At 41.2% G+C, this 21,576-nt stretch overlaps 1 protein-coding gene across 1 annotated transcript in view; it reads left to right on the top strand.

Annotated features, from left to right (window-relative positions):
* Positions 1-1,307: 1,307 nt before the first annotated feature.
* LOC138964273 (TBC1 domain family member 30-like) overlaps positions 1,308-21,576 on the top strand; it is a 163,477-nt gene continuing 143,208 nt past the window's right edge. The window contains exon 1 of the mRNA XM_070336178.1: positions 1,308-2,064. Within this exon, the coding sequence (XP_070192279.1) occupies positions 1,410-2,064 (655 nt within the window). The 5' untranslated portion in view covers positions 1,308-1,409. The remainder of the gene's footprint in view (positions 2,065-21,576) is intronic.

The following is a 21,576-nucleotide window of genomic DNA, read 5'->3' as shown; positions in this document are numbered from 1 at the left end:
AAGCTGTGAAACTCACAGACTGAATGAAACTGAACGCACTGCATTTTTTCACAATGACCGTAGTCCGCCGCCAGTGCAAAAGCCAGTGAAAGTGTCAAGTGACGAGCCTGTTCAGCGCTTTACTGTACCTCTCTTCGTTTTTAACTTTCTGAGCGGCGTGTTTTTAATCCAAACATATCATATCTATATGTTTTTGGAATCAGGAACAGAAAAGGAATAAGATGAAATTGTTTTTAAAACGATTTCGGAAATTTAATTTTAATTATAATTTTTATATTTTTAATTTTCAGAGCTTGTTTTTAATCCGAATATAAACATATTTATATGTTTTTGGAATCAGAACCTGATGAAGAATAAAATAAAGGTAATTTTGGATCGTTTTATAAAAACAAAATTGTAATTACAATATTCAGATTTTTTATGACCAAAGTATGCTGAAATGCAATACCGAAGTCCGGCCTTCGTCGAAGATTGCTTGGCCAAAATTTCAATCAATTTGATTGAAAAATGAAGGTGTGACAGTGCCGCCTCAACTTTTACAAAAAGCCGGATATGACGTCATAAAAGACATTTATCGAAAAAATGAAAAAAACATCTGGGGATATCATACCCAGGAACTCTCATGTAAAATTTCATAAAGATCGGTCCAGTAGTTTAGTCTGAACCCCTCTACACACACACACGCACAGACACACACCACGACCCTCGTCTCGATTCCCCCTCTATGTTAAAACATTTAGTCAAAACTTGACTAAAATTTAATGTAAAAAGAGAACAAAATAAAATGTTGTCACGATTTACGCAGGGGACAGTATCTCCACTGACTATCGAAAAATGGCAAGCACTGAGTGACGTCCCTTGTATTGTCTGCTCTGTTGTTCAGCCCTGGAATGAAATAATACGGATCGCACTGATACAGGAACGTGGAGAGAAAAGGAAATAGAAGACAACATGTAAGGTGTCTAAATACACACACATCAAAACACTCAAACACTCGCGTCGTGCCGAAACCTTTTGAGTCGAGGAGACCATAGACCAAATTAATATCTCCCTGAGGAGACTGAGAAGAAAATAATTGCACAGATTTCAACTCTATTGGAAACCAAAGTGAAAGAGGTTGTGATCAACATTTATAAGATCTCCACTGTCGTTTTCTTCAGACCAAATATGATATATGAATATCGATTGATTCCCCAACAATATGACTCAGTCAAATCGGATGACATGACACGTTTTACTTTCGCTTGCGTGGTCGTCTGCACCACGCGAAGCTACTCTCGCTGAAAAACGAGATTAGCAGCTGTTTCGTATCCACACTTCCTGTGTGACTGAGGCAGACGACACAGTTCGTCTTGTCGCAGTGCACGAAACAGTTGCAACTGTCCCGTCACAGTCAGCATGCCACCACAATGGCAAGAGTGACTGCAGGAGGGTGTAATGCTGCACAGATATCTCCTGAGCTTTCGGACGATGAAGTTTTCCACACAGACGAAGTTTGGCGTCCGCTTCGGACCAACGGATACCCAACAACAACAACAGTTTCCCCACAAACATTGCAAGATGTGCAACTCGATAGAACTAGAAGTGAAGAGTCGACGCAGATGTCTCCGAGTTCTGAGTTGCACGACAGGAACCGCTTCGGTTTTCGTGGTCAGAATACCTCGTCTGACCAGGATGAGTTCAGCTATAACGAGTCCTTATCTTTCAATGCAAGTGGTAACAGAAACAACAATAGACCAGGGGGACTTTGCAGTGTCCCATATAATAGTGATGTATCCGAGAACGCTAAACCATGGTCAGACAGTGGAATGTCAGAAGCTCAGGAGTTGCAGTGCCGCAGACCCCACATGCATAAACTCGATCGCCAACATTCCATCGTGGACGGACTCTTGTTCGAAATCTACGATCGGTGGCATGGAAGTCGTGCAGACAGTTTTGACAGTGACACATTTACGGAGTGTTCAAGCACATCAGAAGTCTTCCATACCCGCTGGGACTCTTACTATGAGACGGCAGACCAGAGGATCGACAAGCAGTATACTCGCTCTTTCCTAGAAAGTCAGAGTAAGTATACTTTACGCTGCATCCGAAGAGATTGCTAAGCTTTAAATATTTTGACAAGTAATTGCAGTCATGCAACGCAGACATAGTAATAGGGTGCTAGTTACAGAGCTGCAAACCTTTTATGACCCTGTATCTATGTACAACAAAAATACATTGTAATGCATAGTCCTGCTACTGACACAAACGAATAACATATCTTCAGTTGTACACACTTAAAAGTTGTGATTTTACACATTTTCCCAATTTCGTCTTGAGTTGAGTGTCTGGAAATACTTGAGCCTGAAGGCTACCTCTTCGTATCAATCTGCCATGAAGTTGAGGACGAAAGTCTGACAGATGGCCAGAATAACGTGGTGCATTTTCCTGGAATGAGGGTGCAATGTTTAGAACTGGGGCGCATCAGCCGCGACGGTGCTTGAGCTTAGCATTGGCGGGTACTGCTCACAGCCCTACGCACGGCACTGTAAACATTCCCCTTCCCTTCGCCTCTCTCGCCATTATCCCCCCTACCTCCACTAAGAATACATGTTAGACCTCTCTGAACTTGTTTTACTATTAAGACATTCGCACAGAAACACACTTTCACACACATACACTCTCGCACACACACACACACACAGTAATGAAAAAATACTCATCAGTCATTATGTCAAAAATATTCCTTGTGAAGGTAGAAGTAAACCCCTTGAAATAGGCCATGTTTGTTTGTCTAAGATGAGTTATTTTCACACGACAAAAAGTTTGCCTCTTTCAAACTGAAACTGGTTAAAGGTTGGAAGAAAACTACAAGACAGCATGTTGAAAACTGTACAGGTATATATATATTATATATATCTCTGTAGAGCGACTCAAATTAAAAAGTCACGATGATCAACTGCCGATGACAAATACGGCAACAAAAGAGTTGTATCAATCGGTAATTACATATCATATAATATATACTTTTAGATTAGGCCTAAAAAAAAAATAGGTGTGGTTACGGTAACCCGACCTACCCTATTTTTTGGGGCCGACCCTATAACTTTTTATTACATTTGTCAAAAAAATACCCCAAAAAACAAGTAAACGAGTGCAGAAAACGCAATGAAAGCGAAAGTGCCCGAGTCGCACACTTATTTCCCTGTCAAGTAGGTTTAATTTGTACACATTAGAAAAAAAAGTTAAAAAAAAAAAAGTGATTGCCTACCTGCCTACCCTATTTGTTTTGGCTATGTTACCGTAACCACACCTATTATTTTTTTTGGCCTTAGAACAGACACTCAAACAAATTCCTGAACAAAAGGTTACTGCCAACACCTGTCACTCTGGCAATTGAAGGCAGTTATTATATTATAAGTATTTCAATTTCCAGTAACTATTTGTAATTAATGTTATTAGAGTAAAAAACATTTACATCCCTTTCTGTGAAATGTAATTAACTTGAATTACTTAATTGATTACAATATATAACACACACACAAAAGATTTGAACATGTTGTAAGCTTCTTGTCTCTAATTACCAACACTTCATTTTCTCCAGTTGTCTTTCAAGGAGAACTTGCTGCTGGCTTTCCCCCCTACCCCCTTTGCCCTACCACCCCCTCCCTTCAATGTCTCATCGTTTTGGTCCCCATCCCCCTCTTTTTGTCTTTTTGCTGGTTGTGATTTTGAGGAATCGAAATACCAGGATAACCTTCTGAACATCTTGCTTTGAGGACAGTGGAGAGTTGTTTTGAACTATGGTCTTCAATTCATTCAGTGATGATGCTTTGCAGGCAAGGGATGAGTCACCCTTCTATGTCCCAGTAAAGTAAGGCCTCCAGGGCTCCCCAAAATGTGCGTCCCTGCATTCTAATACTAATAGCCAAAAATAAGGACTAACAATTTATGCAGACGGTCTCACTATGCACAAAAACCGTTATCATGCGTACCATCAGTACTGTTTTCAGATAATGTTCTGCCACATCCGTACCAACCAAATTAATTCAAGGAGTTTATCTAACCCAAATGATCATAATGTTTTATTTTGTGGTAAAAGTGCTAACAGAGTTTCCAAAAGTCAAAATTACTTTGACTTGAGCGCTCCAGAGGTTAGGCCTAAAAAAAAAATAGGTGTGGTTACGGTAACCCGACCTACCCTATTTTTAGGGGTCGATCCTATAACTTTTTAAATTACATTTGTCCAAAAAAAAAAAAAAAAAAAACGAGTGCAAAAAACGCAATGAAAGCGAAAGCGCCCGAGTCGCACACTTATTTCCCTGTCAAGTAGGTTTAATTTGTACACATTAGAAAAAAAAGCAAAAAAAAGTGATTGCCTACCTACCTACCCTATTTTGTTTGGCTATGTTACCGTAACCACACCTATTTTTTTTTTTTGCCTTATGTGTTGACGGGGAATATGCCTTCCGAAAGCAAAAACATAAACCTCCTTGTCTTCGGACCGTCTAAAGTTCCACTGAGGGGGTCCAAGGACCCCTTACAAATGAAAGTTGGGGGTGCAGTTACCCTATAGGGCAGTTACCCTCTAGGATGAGCATCCTTGGGGTACCCCGGGCCTCCAACCTTGAACGGAAATATATGCTTTGTTGTCTCTTCCAGTCAATGGATGTACATGTATGTATGTGTACCCCTTTCCATAGCTCCGTAATTGTTTACCAAATGGTAGGGATGGAATGATAGGTTCATTTCGTTTACTGAAACAACGCCCTCTTGTGTCTTATTTGTCAAACTGGGACATGCTCCTCCAATGATCCTTCAAAGTATTCATTAAACGGGTGGAGGGGAGGTTTGGGATAGAGACATTTGTTAAAAGTATGCAGGTCAGTATGGAATAGCTGACACAGTTTGCCTTTGATGTAGTCTCCATTAAGTTACCAATTGTTACATTGACAGCATACGATGACAATTAATGCTGTGGAGAGATTGAGCAAAACCCTGGAGACCGTTACTCATGATCAGTGCCTGATTATGTCAAATAATGAGAAATTATGTGGAGAGATTTTGCAACACTCGATGGTTACTCCCTGATTATGCCATACAATGAGAAAATTAATTAGCTTTCAGTAGTAATTTGGCAGCCGAAAAACATAATTTCTCTGGCTATAGCATACATATCTCTGGAGTGCCTGCATGACGTGTCCATTCAAGCCCTTGAGATCAAAGGATTCGCCGGAAAAAGGTTCAAACTTCAGTTTCAGATGTTTGGACGGAGGGTTGGAAATGTTATTATGAAGTTTGGCGTAGTTTGAAAATTCATTCGCTCAAGGGCCAGGACGGAGCCCTAGGCCGATTCCTCTGGTTAGCGTAGCCTTCGGGTGCCCGATGAATCCATCCAATTCTCTGTGTTAATAATCAAAGGAAAGTAAAAAGGTTTAAACTTCAGTTTTAGCTGCTTGGATTGAGGGTTTGATATAATACGATTTTGATAAATGAATTTTGGCGTATTCTGAAAATACATTAACTCATGGTTACAGTTACTTTACAATGCGTTGTGTTCCTAGGTAACCCTTTTATGCGGGGCAGCCAGAGGCCAAAAGCTATATTCACAACATTCTTTTTATAACGTACGGCTGTCAGATCCGAACTGGATTTAATACCAAAGGATTCCACGAACACAACAACTAAGACTGAGACAGATGTTCCTGCACTTCGGTTTAAAGTGACATAGATTTAGCAGTATACAGGGAGGTGCCTTATGATTTATCTGAAGGCTCGGATTTTAAACTAGGTTTTTAGGTCGAGGAAAGAGAAGCATGTAACGGAAACACCTGTTGGTTTGGTCGAAATATATATATATGCATGTTTTTGTTGTGAAAACGCCCAAGAACCAATACGATATAACTATCGAATTTCACTCACAAAAGTGCGTGCATTGCCTGCGAGTATGGAAATGTGTCATTTTTGCTTGTAAGCTGGCGCGCGCTTGTGTGTGTGTGTGTGTGTGTGTGTGTGTGTGTGTGTGTGTGTGTGTGTGTGAGAGAGAGAGAGAGAGAGAGACAGAGAGAGAGACACAGAGAGAGAGGGGGGGAGAGAGAGAGGGAGAGAGAGAGAGGGGGGGGGGGGATGAACGAAAATAATTTGGCAAATATTGAAGCTGTATTACCTGCGGAGTGCTTACGGTAAAAAAAAATAAAAACCAGAAACAACGGTTTGGACTTGGAAACCATCACACTTATTTTCAATCACTTAGATTTAAAATATTCAAAGTCGATCCTTGGGAGGTTCAGACATCTTCAACCCCAGCAGAGTCTCTTCTTCGCCCCACTTACGAAAGAATAGGCATATAAATTATAATTCAAACGACTCAAAATCGGAAGACTTCCAAGTCTTCCAACACTACGGCTTCAAGCATTTGACTTATTCCGCAAAATGTTGCTGGTGTTTTGGCTGAAAGAAATATTATACTTTTACATTGGATAAGACCATCCCTCCACTTAGACACACACCAACAATTAAAAGCTTTGGTGCTCTGTGTGCAAAGTGGGATTTTTAAAATTAATTAATTTCTTGAAAGTCATGCACTCCTCACAGAAAACAGGGTGTTGATATTTGGTATGTGTCCAAGTGCGTCGAGAGATGTGCTTGTCAATGTATAAGCCTGCCATGGCCAGATCTTAGATGTCGTGAGCTGAACTGTTTTCACGGGAAGGAGTGTGCCTTTAAAGGTATAGTTGGAATAGGCGATTGTAGACCATAGAAACCATAGATTGTAGACCATAGAAACATGGTGACAAGCTTAATTGTCTTCCGTTAAAATCCGCTTGGGAATTAAAACAGAAAAACCATCTGCTGTCATTTGAATTTCACGAGCCGTGCCCATGTACTATTGATCACTGGCAAATATGCGGAAACGGTAAATGGAATTAGTTTAAAACTAGAAATTTGTTTAGATTTTGCCCTTGCTGCTGAATAAATCAATTAGTCTGTTTGCACATCAGTGTCGAAAAACACAGGGAGTATCATCGGCAGTTATACAAAGTTGTTGTTTATCATGAGATCTAGGGTGTTTTCCTCTGCAGTGACGTATTTTGTCAGGTGATAGAAGTGTTGATTGGATCAACAAAAAGAGTGTATATGAAAACAAGGATGGTTTAGTGAATGTGTGTGTGTGTGTGTGTGCGTGCGCGCGAGATATAGGGGGGGGGGGGGGCGGAGAGAGGTATAGGAGCACGTCGTAATTTACCCGTTGGCTTTGAAGTGTCACACGAAGCATAACAAGTTGCGTAAGGCGAAAATACAACATTTAGTCAAGCTCAGTCGAACTCACAGAATGAAACTGAACGCACTGCATTTTCGTGTCAAAGGCACTGAAATTGACAATCCAGAAAAGCGCGGTAGCGGTAGCGCTGAGGAGGATAGCACGCTTTTCTATATCTCTATTCTTTTTATCTTTCTGAACGTGTTTTTAATCCAAACATATCATATCGTATATGTTTTTGGAATCAGGAATAAGATGAAATTGTTTTTAAATCGATTTCGGAAATTTAATTTTAATCATAATTGTTGTATTTTTAATTTTCAGAGCTTGTTTTTAATCCGAATATAACATATTTATATGTTTTTGGAATCAGAAAATGATGAAGAATAAGATAAAGTTAAACGTAATTTTGGATCGTTTTATAAAAAAAATATTTTTAATTATAATGTTCAGATTTTTAATGACCAAAGTCATTAATTAATTTTTAAGCCTCCAAGCTGTAATTCAATACCAAAGTCCGGCCTTCGTCGAAGATTGCTTGGCCAAAATTTCAATCAATTTTATTGTAAAATGAGGGTGTGACAGTGCCGCCTCAACTTTTACAAAATGCCGGATATGACGTCATCTAAGACATTTATCGAAAAAATAAAAAACCCGTCTGGGGATATCATACCCAGAAACTCTCATGAAAAATTTCTTAAAGATCGGTCCAGTAGTTTACTCTGAATCGCTCTACACACACACACACACATACACACACACACAGACACACACACACACACACACACACACACACACACACACACACACACACACACACACACACACACATACACCACGACCCTCGTCTCGATTCCCCTCTATGTTAAAACATTTAGTCAAAAATTGACTAAATGTAAAAACGCAGTCAAATTGCATATAACTGCAATTAATGAATTGTTCTGATGCACTCTACAGTGAGAACATTAATTGATGCTACACACACACACACACACACACACACACACACACACACACACACACACACACACACACACACACACGCACACACACGCGCACACACACACACACACACACACACATATATATATATATATATGATTATATATATATATAAGCAAGTTTGACGCAGGGGTGAATGGAGATGGGGAAGACTAGAGTCAAGTAAACGTCAATGGAAAGGACGTCATCATGGAAGTCACTCGAAGTAACGTGCCTTCGCTAGTGACAAGAACAAGTTCTAGGTTTCATCACTGACATACAAACGTTGGTGTCATTACGGTATTCGTAGAGAAGAGACCAACTTAAACCGTGGCTTAATTCTTTGATGCTGATACCAGTGGAGAGCAGACTTGGGCGTCATCATGTTGGTCAATTCCCAATGGACCAACTAAAGCATTGATTACGCGATGACGTTTGACCTTCGAGCCTGAAAGACTGCACATTAGCACGATACTCCACGCATAAACGGTTGACGGTTGAAAAGCCTGTTGCATTTAATGAAAGGAAATCAAGTCAAGTGAAAACGTGCAAATTCTTTGTTGGAAAAAGTTACAAAAGGGTCGATTTAAATATACAGTGCCCTTCCGTAATTATTATACAGCCTGGGTTAAACTGGTGTGGGGTAAATCAGATTTGCATATATAATATTTCCCATCGTATATTTTAACGTGTTTCGGGTTGATGGCAGTCACGGCGTATATTTTTATCGATTGAGTAGTAATTTGCATCAGTGATTTGAAGTGAGAAACACATGGCAGATTAGCAAACGCAGTTGGTGCGACAGATTTGTACAGCCCCTGCCAAAGGTCACCAGTAAACAGAGTCGTCTTGTCCTGGTTTTTGTAGCTTAACTGCTGCTTTAATTTGTTGTTGATTATTATTTTATGACTCAATTAGGGGTGTGGGAGCGATTTCGTATTCAAAGTCTTTTCATGAAGTGGGAACGAAAGGGCGTTCAGGAAGAGCTCTAGAACAGATGGGCTCTCTCAAGCTAGATTGCTGTGAATATTTGTGAGAGAGAAAAAGAATACATCAGCAAAGATCTATACTACCCGTCATTGAAAGTACTAGGCAGATGCGTGTGTGTGTTGATCTTAGTGACGAGGCCGTTTATTCTATAAACAAAAAACAAAACAAAAAACAACATAGTTATATGACAGGAAAGGCCATTAATTCCATTACCACGTTCAGCAAACTGATTGATTTTACATAAAAGATGGTGGAACAGACAAAAAAGATACCCCAAACAATCAGATTCACAAAGGCAAGGTTCCCCTCCTTTAAATCGACAACAAATCAGAACAGCTTAAACAATGTTAGCATGTCAGTGGAAGGAACAATCAATTTTCTTCAGTCAGTTTTGTTTATATCTATACCGAGCAACAAAAGAAACGCGAATCATTTTTCGATATTTTTATTTTAAAAAACGCAGTTAATCTTAGAGTGACAATTTTTGAGATATAGATGCCCTATGTAGTCATGTGCAGGGGCTCACATCCATGAGAGGTGGAATAGGACAAATGTCCTGGACAATGCAAAAGTGATAGGACATTTGTCATGAACAAAACTAAATCAATAGGACTTTGTTTTTTCGCAACAAAACGTAAATTTAATTAAACGTGACTCGTTTCTTGTCACACAATTAACAGAACAAATAAATTAATTTTCTTGGCAAAAAGGTGTAACAGAACAAATCAGAGCTAATGACGACAATTCACTGTGATTGTTCCTTTCTCTTGCTGAAGAGCATGCGCTTTCTGGTGGATGCCCACAATTACACAACCTTCACCACCCACTGTTTCTTTTGAACGTCATCCTTCGGCCCCTCCAGGTAGCAAATCAAACTACTGTAAATTGGAAAGTACTGACAATGTCCGGATCAAATGAAAGCATAATCGGACAATGACCATGCACTTTGTTACACAAACAATAGGACATATGTCCTCTTGCATGAAAAAAGTATATGACATTTGGAAAAAATATCCGTGTATGTCCGATGTCCGACGTGGATGTGAGCCCCTGCATGTGTGAATATTTTCCCATTGCTGCTGTCTCAACGCACGGGACAAGCAGTTTCCACGTGAAACACATGATGCGTGCTTACAGCACGTGCAAGCGGAGTTGGGGAATCCTCATGTGTGAGATGTCTTCACTGATGCATTAGTAACAAGTCGCGTAAGGCGAAATAACAACATTTAGTCAAGCTGTCGAACTCACAGAATGAAACTGAACGCACTGTTTTTTTCCCCAAGACCACATACTCGTAGTTTCGTCAGTCCACCGCTAGTGCCAAAGGCAGTGAAATCGACACACCATGCAGAGTAGTGCAGTAGTGGTCGCGCTGAGCAGGATAACACGCTTTTCTGTATGTCTATTCTTTTTAGCTTACTGAGTTTATTTTTAATCCAAACATATCATATCTATATGTTTTTTGAATCAGAGACCGACAAGGAATAAGATTTTTAAATCGATTTCGAAAAATTAATTTTAATCATAATTTTCATATTTTTAATTTTCGGAGCTTGTTTGTAATCCAAATATAACATATGTATGTTTTTGAAATCAGAAAATGACGAAGAATAAGATAAACGTAAATTTGGATCGTTTAATAAAAAAAATATTTTTAATTACAAGTTTCCGATTTTTAATGACCAAACTCATTCATTAGTTTTTAAGCCACCAAGCTAAAATACAATACCAAAGTCCGGCCTTTGTCGAAGATTGCTTTGCTAAAATTTCAATCAATTTGATTGAAAAATGAGGGTGTGACAGTGCCGCCTCAACTTTTACAAAAAGCCGGATATGACGTCATCAAAGGTATTTATTGAAAAAATGAAAAAAACTTCCGGGGATATCATTCCCAGGAACTCTCATGTCAAATTTCATAAAGATCGGTCCAGTAGTTTACTCTGAATCTCTCTACACACACACACGCACAGACACACACACAGACACACACACACACACACACACACACACACACACACACACACACACACACACACACACACACACACACACATACACCACGACCCTCGTCTTGATTCCCTCTCTATGTTAAAACATTTAGTCAAAACTTGACTAAATGTAATAAAAAGAGACCATGGCACGCTTACTGCCAGTCTAGCTTTTGACAGAGTCAAGATGCCAAGATTGGAACCAGAACAACGCGAGAGGGCAGTGGGTCGATTATAGGCTGGTGATGACCCAGAAGCGGTAGCAGTCGCTTTCAATGTGCATCTGTCAACAGTATATCGCCTTCAGCAACGTTTTGTCAACACTGGAAGCACTGCTGATACACAACGAAGTGGAAGACCTCGCGTTACCACACAGAGACAAGATCGCCAGATCCTGCGTCATCATTTGAGAAACCGATTCCATACAGCCAATGAAACAGCCAGGAACACCGTCGGTAACCACCAGAGACCCATCAGTGGCCAGACAGTTCGTCGAAGACTTGTGGAGCGAGACCTCCAACACTGCCGTCCAGTGAACAAAGACATCGCATGGCGCGCCAGCAGTGGGCCCAGGATCACATCAACTGGAACTGGAGACAATGGCGAAACATTCTGTTCACCGATGAGAGCCGTTACTGCATTAGTCATGTTGATGGGCGTGTCAGAGTGTGGCGAAGAAGAGGTGAACGCTATGCTGGTGACTACGTCATGGAACACAATGCCCAGGGTGGACCAAACGTCATGGTTTGGGGTGGAATCGGCCTCAACCAATCCCTGGGACCTGTGTTTTTCAACAATCTTGGTCCTGGTCGGGTAAACGGCATCACAGCACAGCGTTATATTGACCAGATCCTACAGCCTCATGTTGTGCCCTTTTTCCAGGCGCGCAGAAACTGTGTTCTGCAGCAAGATAACGCTCGCCCGCACACAGCCAGGGTCACCCAGGCCTTCCTGCAGCACAATAACATCGACATCATGGCCTGGCCCGCCCTCAGCCCAGATTTGAATCCCATTGAACATTTCTGGGACCAACTTCAAAGAAAGCTCAACCAGTTACGCCCAGGACCAAGAACTGCCGCAGAACTGCGTCAGGCCCTTGTCCATGCCTGGTGCAACATCCCGAGAGACGCCATCAGCCGACTCATCCACTCCATGAGGCGCCGCTGCCAGGCCGTCATCAACGTCCATGGGGGTCACACACCGTACTGACCATCTGCAGAGGCTTCCTTTGCCCGTGGCAGTGAAAGACTATGCCATAGCCAAGAACAGTGTGCGAAGAACATACCACCGTGATTTTGATTCGTTTCGATGTTACGTTTATGAGAAATGACATTTTTAAATTGTGATTAAACGTTTTTCTGGAGAAAATTCGCGTTTCTTTTGTTGCTCAGTATATCTTGTCTTACAATGATGCTTTGGCATGCTGAACAGTGTAGGTGTCATTTTTCTCAGAGCGGCCACAAACGGCGGTTTTGGAAACGGTTTTTAGTGGCTTGTGAACTGTTCCTTTGGTTCAGTAACTAATCTCCAAACGACATCCACATTTGTACTACATTTTGCTTTGTTGTACAGGGAACTGTCCAGATTGGAGTCCACTGTGGGAAAAAGGAGTTAGTAGTCATATACCTTCACCTACTTTATTTCCAATTGTTGATTTTATTGTGAGACAATGTAGTGTATTGAAAAAAAAGTACACAGACAGCTTAATTATGTGTAGGTGATCCCGAATCATACAGCAATCGCCGAAAATCTCATGCGAATTTCTTTTGCTCCAACTAAGAAATATTCACAGAAAGGAAATTGAATAACGCGTTTCTGATTAAAAAAAGAATCATCACACCGAAGAAATGTTGTTTTCTGACTCAGTTACAATTAAGTTCTTGATTACCACGTTCTAATCGATGCGCGAATTCAGAAGCATGAGCTTTTCTGTTTCGTCTTCAACAAGAGCCTCAGAGCTTGGGCGTTTTGGATTTCGACAGTGTTAACCTGAGCCTTGATCACAATCAAACAATCATGCAAACAGATTGTAAAGTTGAAAAAGAAAAAGAATTAAATGTAATTATGTTGCTACTTGCTGCTCAGTGCGGGCAAGTTATAATGGAGGTGAGCCTGAGAGCGCTTTAAGTGGACTACTGTAATTATTAAAACATACACATACACGTACGCGCTTGGGCCCTTACAGGAATGCACGCAGACAACAAGCATACACGCAAAAACACACACGCAAGCACGCACACACACGCACACACACACGCAAGCACGCACACACGCACACACGCACACACACACACACACAAAATGTATGCCCCCAGATATGAGTGATATATCCGTGGCAATTACAGACCTTCTATATTGAACTTTGTTCGAATAGCAGCAACCAGCGCTCAGTGATGACGGCGGAAATGAAGCGAAAATAAAAATTAACGACAGGATGTAGACGCTATTGATTCACAATTTTTTGTATAGCAATAATAAATATTGCAAGAACACTCTAGTTTTGAGAGTGATGCAAAGCCTGTTGGGGTTCTGTTACACTGATTTTGTTTTGCAGTGGATGCTATATAACGGCGTATTTAAAGATACTTTCCATCCCGCATAAACTATCTGCATAACCATATATCTTTCCAGCTCTATGCATGGAATAATAAAGAATCCAAGAATCAAAAATCTAGCTTTTTTTGCAGATTGGACTATATATATATCTGTTATTTATTTATCATTTGTTTATTTTGCTAAATTGACTTAGCAGATGCAAGTTGTTAACATGAGATCATCAATACTGTGCTTATCATGTCTTGTTCAATTAAAGAGAATAAACAGCATCAGATGTGGCTGTTAGCAAGGTTATCATACTCATTGAACATGATACTGTCGTGTGATTTCTAGGAGGCGGTTCATTTAGTATGTGCGCTGCACAATATTACCAATATAATAAACCATAAACTTCATGTAGGCCGCCTAACTCAGATACGCATGCACCCACTGACTATGATAATAGGCTGGTATCTGCTCACGAGGAATAAAACACACACAATACACTCTTTTTATTTGCACAATATCATAATAAAAATGTAACTGAGACGCATGCTCGCTGACTGTGACTCTGATAATAGGCCGATATTTTCTTAACCAGTAATATAACAGACACAGGAAGTGGGGGGTGTAATATCTGTGCAATATCACCGAACTACATGTAACTGCAACGCTGAACAGGGTTACAAAACTTTCGTGATGTTTGCTTATTAGTAGAATAACAGACACAGAAAGTGGGGCATGTAATATATTCGTACAATTATGCTTATATTTAAGTAACTGCAATGTATACTCTTTGACCAGATTAATAAGCTGGCATCTTCTTACTGCATGGTAGAATAGCAGACACATAAAGTGGGGCATGTAATGTATTTGTAAAATATAACCAAACGGTAAGGAACCGAAGCACGTGCGCACTGAACAGGGTAACAACCTAATATATCATCTGCTTTAGACAAATAACAGAAAGTGGAGCATGACTGTGATATATTTTTACAATATCACCAAGCTGTATGTCACTGAGACACAAGAGTCAACGCGTTATTATTATGTACATCTGATTGTTTGAACACTTTCGGAGGAACACCTGCTGGCAATGGCAGATCTATCCCGTACAGAAGTAAAGGTGTATTATGTACGTTCCGACCACAACCTTGAGTGAAACCTTGATTGCTATCGGCGTTTTATCTAACGGATACCCCCCGCGGGTTAGGGGGAAGAATTTATCCGATGCTCCCCAGCATGTCGTAAGAGGCGACTAACGGATTCTGTTTCTCCTTTTACCCTTGTTAAGTGGTTCTTGTATAGAATATACTAATAGTCAATGTTTGTAAAGATTTTAGTCAAGCAGTATGTAAGAAATGTTAAGTCCTTTGTACTGGAAACTTGCATTCTCCCAGTAAGGTCATATATTGTACTACGTTGCAAGCCCCTGGAGAAATTTTTTGATTAGTGCTTTTGTGAACAAGAAACAATTAACAAGTGGCTCTATCCCATCTCTCCCCTTTCCCCGTCGCGATATAACCTTGAACGGTTGAAAACGACGTTAAACACCAAATAAAGAAAGAAAGATCTAACGGATCCGGGTCGACTCTCGCAACAGGTGGTTGGACTAAATCCCATCCTCCCTTTTCTTTTATCGTACAGTGGGACACCCCTTCTTCCCTTGTTACACGGAGTATGGCTGCTTAAATGGCGGTAGAGGGGGGGGGGGGGGGGGGGAGAGAGTTCATGCACATAAAACCCATTCGCGAAAAACACAAGTGTGTGCTTACGTTGGAGTTGCAGCCCATCGAATACCACACACAAAAAGGACCTCACCCCTCCCCCTTTTTTAAGACCACAAAATTCCATAAAAATCATGTCTTATAAAGGAGGGAGTCTGAAAATGGAGATGAATTTACATGCATTATGAACATAAACTCCGAAAAGGCAGTGTCTTGTAAGGGCGGGGGTTTTAAAACAGAGGGAGGGGGAGGGGGCTTGAAATGGGGTATCCTCTGTAGTTACCTATAATTATTTACTTCATCCTGCTATCTGTACGCCTACATTCCCCGCCTACTTGTTTTCTGTGTGCTTTGATTCTCAGCGTATTACCTGTACTCTGTATTGTTACGCACGTTCGAAGATTTAAGTGAATGATATTAGACGTACGTGCATGCAACGGCTGCCAAAAGCTGAAATCGATTTGTGAGATTTCTGTGTACTATTGCATCCGCAACGCACCTGTTACAGTGGAGACAATCACTGTCTCCTATCTATCTATATATATATATACGACTAGTGTCTGTGTGTTTGTGTGTCTGTGTATCTGTCTGTCTGTGTGTCTGTGCCTGTGCGCGATGCACGGCCAAAGTTCTCGATGGATCTGCTTCAAATTTGGTGGGCTTATTCAGAGAGACCCCGGACACAACCTCATCGATGAGATATTTCAACACGTGCTCTCAGCGCGCAGCGCTGAACCGATTTTGGTTCCACCTGAGCTACCCGGGCCCCCATACCGACACACCAAAGCCAAAGTTCTCGGTGGATCTTTTTCAAATTTGGACACCGTATTCAGCTACACCCCGGACACAATATCATCGATGAGATATTTCAACACGTGCTCTCAGCGCGCAGCGCTGAACCGATTTTGGTTTTTCTGTTCATTTCACCATTCCCAGTAACTCTTCCTTATCTTCTCCAGTGTTTTGCGTTTATCTCCCTTCTTTCGTGTGGCTTCAATCCATATTCCCGTAACTACGTTACTATTTTTAGAATGTCACTGCGCTGTCCAGAACGCTTCCCTTGCACCCGTAAGTTGTTCTTACTGTCAAAGTGAAAAGGTCGAATCAATTTATAGCCACGCGAAAAATACACTGTCACTTATCTCTATATATTTATAGATATAGATATACATATATATATACGGCTTCTCTGTGTGTGTGTGTGTGTGTGTTTGTGTGTGTGTGTGGGCAACACCTGTGGATTGTAGAGTTCTGTTTGTGATGTGGTCTGGCGGCATTGGTGTGTGTCTATATATGTTCAGGCCTTCCTTCCAGAAGCCATAACAGTTAATCTCAATCCCGTTTGAGTGGACTTCGGCTTCACATATGATTGTGGTGTTTCGGCACTCGGTTACATTTGGCGTCGTCGACAGCGATGGGACTCGACATGAGATATTTCAACACGTGCTCTCAGCGCGCAGCGCTGAACCGATTTGGGTTTTTCTCTTTATCTTCTCCAGTGTTTTCAGCGTTTATCTCCCTTCCTTCGTGTGGCGTCAATCCATATTCCCGTTACTACGTTATTATTTTTAGAATGTCACTGCGCTGTCCAGAACGCTTCCCTTGCACCCGGAAGTTGTTCTTACTGTCAAAGTGAAAAAGTCGAATCAATTTATAGCCACGCGAAAAATACACTGTCACCTATCTCTATATATTTTTAGATATAGATATACATATAGACACACACCAATGCCGCCAGACCACATCACAAACAGAACTCTACAATCCACAGGTGTTGCCCACACACACACACACACAGAGAAGCCGTATATATATATGTATATCTATATCTATAAATATATTTGTAAACCACCCCCCCCCCCCCCTAGTACTTACCTAGTCCGGCCCTGTTTTGTTTAGGTCAAGGTCGACTGTCCCTGGTTCAGAAATCTCCTTCAGAATTTAAGATTGTGAACAAGCTTCAGACTTGTTATTTAAACACAGAAAATCTTTAAGCAATTGAGACAGTATTCCGAGCAGGTGTGTTTAAAACTCGTGATTTTTCGCACAGTAACCCCTGGCAATATTTCGCTATCACCGTGGGACTTTGACAGATGGCTCCATCTATAACCTGAGTTTGTCCCCAAAAACCTTCATTTTTTGCTCTGTCTTTCTCCAAGATAAGCTGTTTGTATTCCCTTCAGTTGGGTGAACAATGACGAGAAACAGAAGAAAAAAATCACAGCATGGTTTGGTGTTGATAAACGTGTATTTTAGACTGGCAATGACTTACAGTGAAGGAAAATAAATTCGTTAATTGCCCTATCCAGTAAGGTAGCTGTGACGTTCCTGTCACATTCGTTTGTCTTTCTGGCAGCTGATGAGATATAAAAAGGAAATCATGTGAAACTGTCCGCACAAGAAAACAAAAATCGTTTCATCGACGAAACCGCTGATTTGACGAAGATGACGCAGAATAACATTACAAATCAAAAAGACGCGCGCGCGCGCGCGCGCACACTAAAGTGACACTGTTACTTCTTCTTCTTCAGCGTTCCAGAATTGTCTGGTTACGTGTGAGCTCGTTTGCCCATTTGGGTTCCCCACACTATACTCCGAGAGCATAGTCAGCTTCACTCCGCTTTCGTTGAGTAGGCATCCTGGGTATTTTCGTGTTTCCATATTCCACCGAACTCTGACATGGATTACAGGATCTTTTCCGTGCGCACTTGGTCTTGTGCTTGCGGGTACACACGAAGGGGGTTAAGTCATTAGCAGGTTTGCACATACGCTGGCCTGGGAGATCGAAAAAATTTCCACTCTTAACCCACCAGGCGGTAGCGACCGGGAGTCGAACTCCCGACCTCCCGATTAGGAGGCCGACGTCTTACCACCACGCCGCTGCGCCCGACACTGTTACCAATAACCTCCTTGATGTTGAGAGAGAGAGAGAGAGAGAGAGAGAGAGAGAGAGAGAGAGAGAGAGAGAGAGAGAGAGAGAGAGAGAGAGAGAGAGAGAGAGAGAGAGAGAGAGAGAGAGAGAGAGAGAGAGAGAGAGAGAGAAGGGGTATAGGATTTAGAGAGAGAAAGAGAGAAGGGGTATAGGATTGAGAGAGAGAGAGAGAGAGAGAGAGAGAGAGAGAGAGAGAGAGAGAGAGAGAGAGAGAGAGAGAGAGAGAGAGAGAGAGAGAGAGATTACTGTACCTAGTTATGTAATTAGAACGATTCCACTTGGCTTCTTTGGAATTGTTTGAAATAAGTTTGTTCACCAAACGCGTAACGACCGACTCTTTTCTGCGAGTTGTCCGTGGCGTTTCACCCAATTCTTGTTTACCTGTATCGTTTATTCGGAGATTTGGTGACATAAAACGTTTGAATTACCACGAGAAGGAAACACCATCGAATGTAAATTGATAAGTGATTTGCATTTTCGACGGGCGTCTGAATGAAAGCATGTTACAGTTATATCTTGCAAATAGCTTCGTGGCCTGCGGGGAAAATGTCAGCAACGCTTGCGGATATTGTTGGTCGAATAAGTTAATTACAAAAACATGAGCTCTTTTATACCTGTTTTGTATTATTGATTAACTGGAAAAGTAATAACAGAAATCGCCATCAGATTCGTGGAAAAGACCAGTCGCTATGAAAGTTCATGTCACAAAAGTGTACCCAGGTGTTTTTTTAGAATGACCAAACACATTATTCATGTGTTTTCAGTGCCTAGTTTACATGTTGCGTAACCAGAACGAGTCCATAGTCAGATTGTCTAAAGTTTATCCTGTGCCATGTCGAGTCGATGTTCTTCTGTCATTTGCGAGTTCTCGTGGTGTTGCGCCTAATATTTGTTAACCTGTATCCATGGCGTACCTGAAAAGGAGGGCGTCTTACAAAAATGGACCTTTTGGTATTGAACAAGCAGTGGAAGGTATGTACAGTTTCGGTAAGTTTGTGTTGGCCTGGTTAATAATTTCAGTCTTGGAATGTCTTGCAGTCCTTCTGTTTTTGCATTTATGGTATTCGGCTGATGTGTGCATGTGCGTGTTTTTTTCGCTGACTGCAGTTACTTTGGCCGAGTTGCCGAACTTTCTCGCGCATGAAGAAAGGTAACATCAAACACTGTCTAAGACTAACGCTGGAACCTTTATGGCATTTTAAGCAAATTTGCAAAAGAAAAATTAATCCTAGCATCACCCCTGGCCTGGAATTTAACGGTCAGCGTGTTTGGTTTTTGACTCACATACGAAGCAAAAGTGAGTCTATGTACTCACCCGAGTCGTCCGTCCGTCCGTCCCGGCGTCCGTCCCGGCGTCCGTCCGTCCGTCCGGAAAACTTTAACGTTGGATATTTCTTGGACACTATTCAGTCTATCAGTACCAAATTTGGCAAGATGGTGTATGATGACAAGGCCCCAAAAAACATACATAGCATCTTGACCTTGCTTCAAGGTCAAGGTCGCAGGGGCCATAAATGTTGTCTAAAAAACAGCTATTTTTCCCATTTTTCCCATTTTCTCTGAAGTTTTTGAGATTTAATACCTCACCTATATATGATATATAGGGCAAAGTAAGCCCCATCTTTTGATACCAGTTTGGTTTACCTTGCTTCAAGGTCAAGGTCACAGGAGCTCTTCAAAGTTGGATTGTATACATATTTTGAAGTGACCTTGACCCTGAACTATGGAAGATAACTGTTTCAAACTTAAAAATTATGTGGGGCACATGTTATGCTTTCATCATGAGACACATTTGGTCACATATGATCAAGGTCAAGGTCACTTTGACCCTTATGAAATGTGACCAAAATAAGGTAGTGAACCACTAAAAGTGACCATATCTCATGGTAGAAAGAGCCAATAAGCACCATTGTACTTCCTATGTCTTGAATTAACAGCTTTGTGTTGCATGACCTTGGATGACTTTGACCTTGGGTCAAGGTCACATGTATTTTGGTAGGAAAAATGTGTAAAGCAGTTCTTAGTGTATGATGTCATTGCTAGGTTTAGCTGAAGGTCAAGGTCATGTAAAGGTCTAGGTCAAGCATGTGAGTCGTATGGGCTTTGCCCTTCTTGTTCGTCTAGTTCTTGACCTGGAAATTTGTGTGTAGCCTGTGAAGAGTAATTTTCTGAAGTCTCCTTCGGGAGTTGTTTGTATGCGACGACGAGTGACCCCCCGCGGGTTAGATGGAAGAATTTACCCGATGCTCCCCAGCATGTCGTAAGAAGCGACTAACGGATTCTGTTTCTCCTTTTACCCTTGTTAAGTGTTTCTTGTATAGAATATAGTCAATGTTTGTAAAGATTTTAGTCATTAAGCAGTATGTAAGAAATGTTAAGTCCTTTGTACTGGAAACTTGCATTCTCCCAGTAAGGTAATATATTGTACTACGTTGCAAGCCCCTGGAGCAATTTTTGAGTCACTTGAGAAAAAGTGACTCTATGTAATCGGTCAGTGTTAGTCTGTCCGGCCGGCCGTCCGGCCGGCCGGCCGTCCGTAGACACCACCTTAACGTTGGACTTTTCTCGGAAACTATCAAAGCGATCGGGCTCATATTTTGTTTAGTCGTGACCTCCAATGACCTCTACACTTTAACGATGGTTTCGTTGACCTTTGACCTTTTTCAAGGTCACAGGTCAGCGTCAAAGGAAAAATTAGACATTTTATATCTTTGACAAACTTTTCTCGGAAACTATCAAAGCGATCGGGCTCATATTTTGTTTAGTCGTGACCTCCAATGACCTCTACACTTTAACGATGGTTTCGTTGACCTTTGACCTTTTTCAAGGTCACAGGTCAGCGTCAAAGGAAAAATTAGACATTTTATATCTTTGACAAAGTTCATCGGATGTGATTGAAACTTTGTAGGATTATTCTTTACATCAAAGTATTTACATCTGTAGCCTTTTACGAACGTTATCAGAAAAACAAGGGAGATAACTAGCCTTTTCTGTTCGGCAACACACAACTTAACGTTGGGCTTTTCTCGGAAACTATAAAAGTGACCGGGCTCAAATTTTATGTGAACGTGACTCATTGTGTTGTGAATAGCAATTTCTTCCTGTCCATCTGATGCCTCATATAATATTCAGAACTGCGAAAGTGACTCGATCGAGCGTTTGCTCTTCTTGTTTGATTAGTGC

Source organism: Littorina saxatilis, linkage group LG4, assembly GCF_037325665.1.
Source record: "Littorina saxatilis isolate snail1 linkage group LG4, US_GU_Lsax_2.0, whole genome shotgun sequence".
NCBI lineage: Eukaryota > Metazoa > Mollusca > Gastropoda > Littorinimorpha > Littorinidae > Littorina > Littorina saxatilis.
The sequence above is the reverse complement of the archived record's forward strand: the minus strand, read 5'-3'. Positions and strand labels throughout refer to the sequence as shown.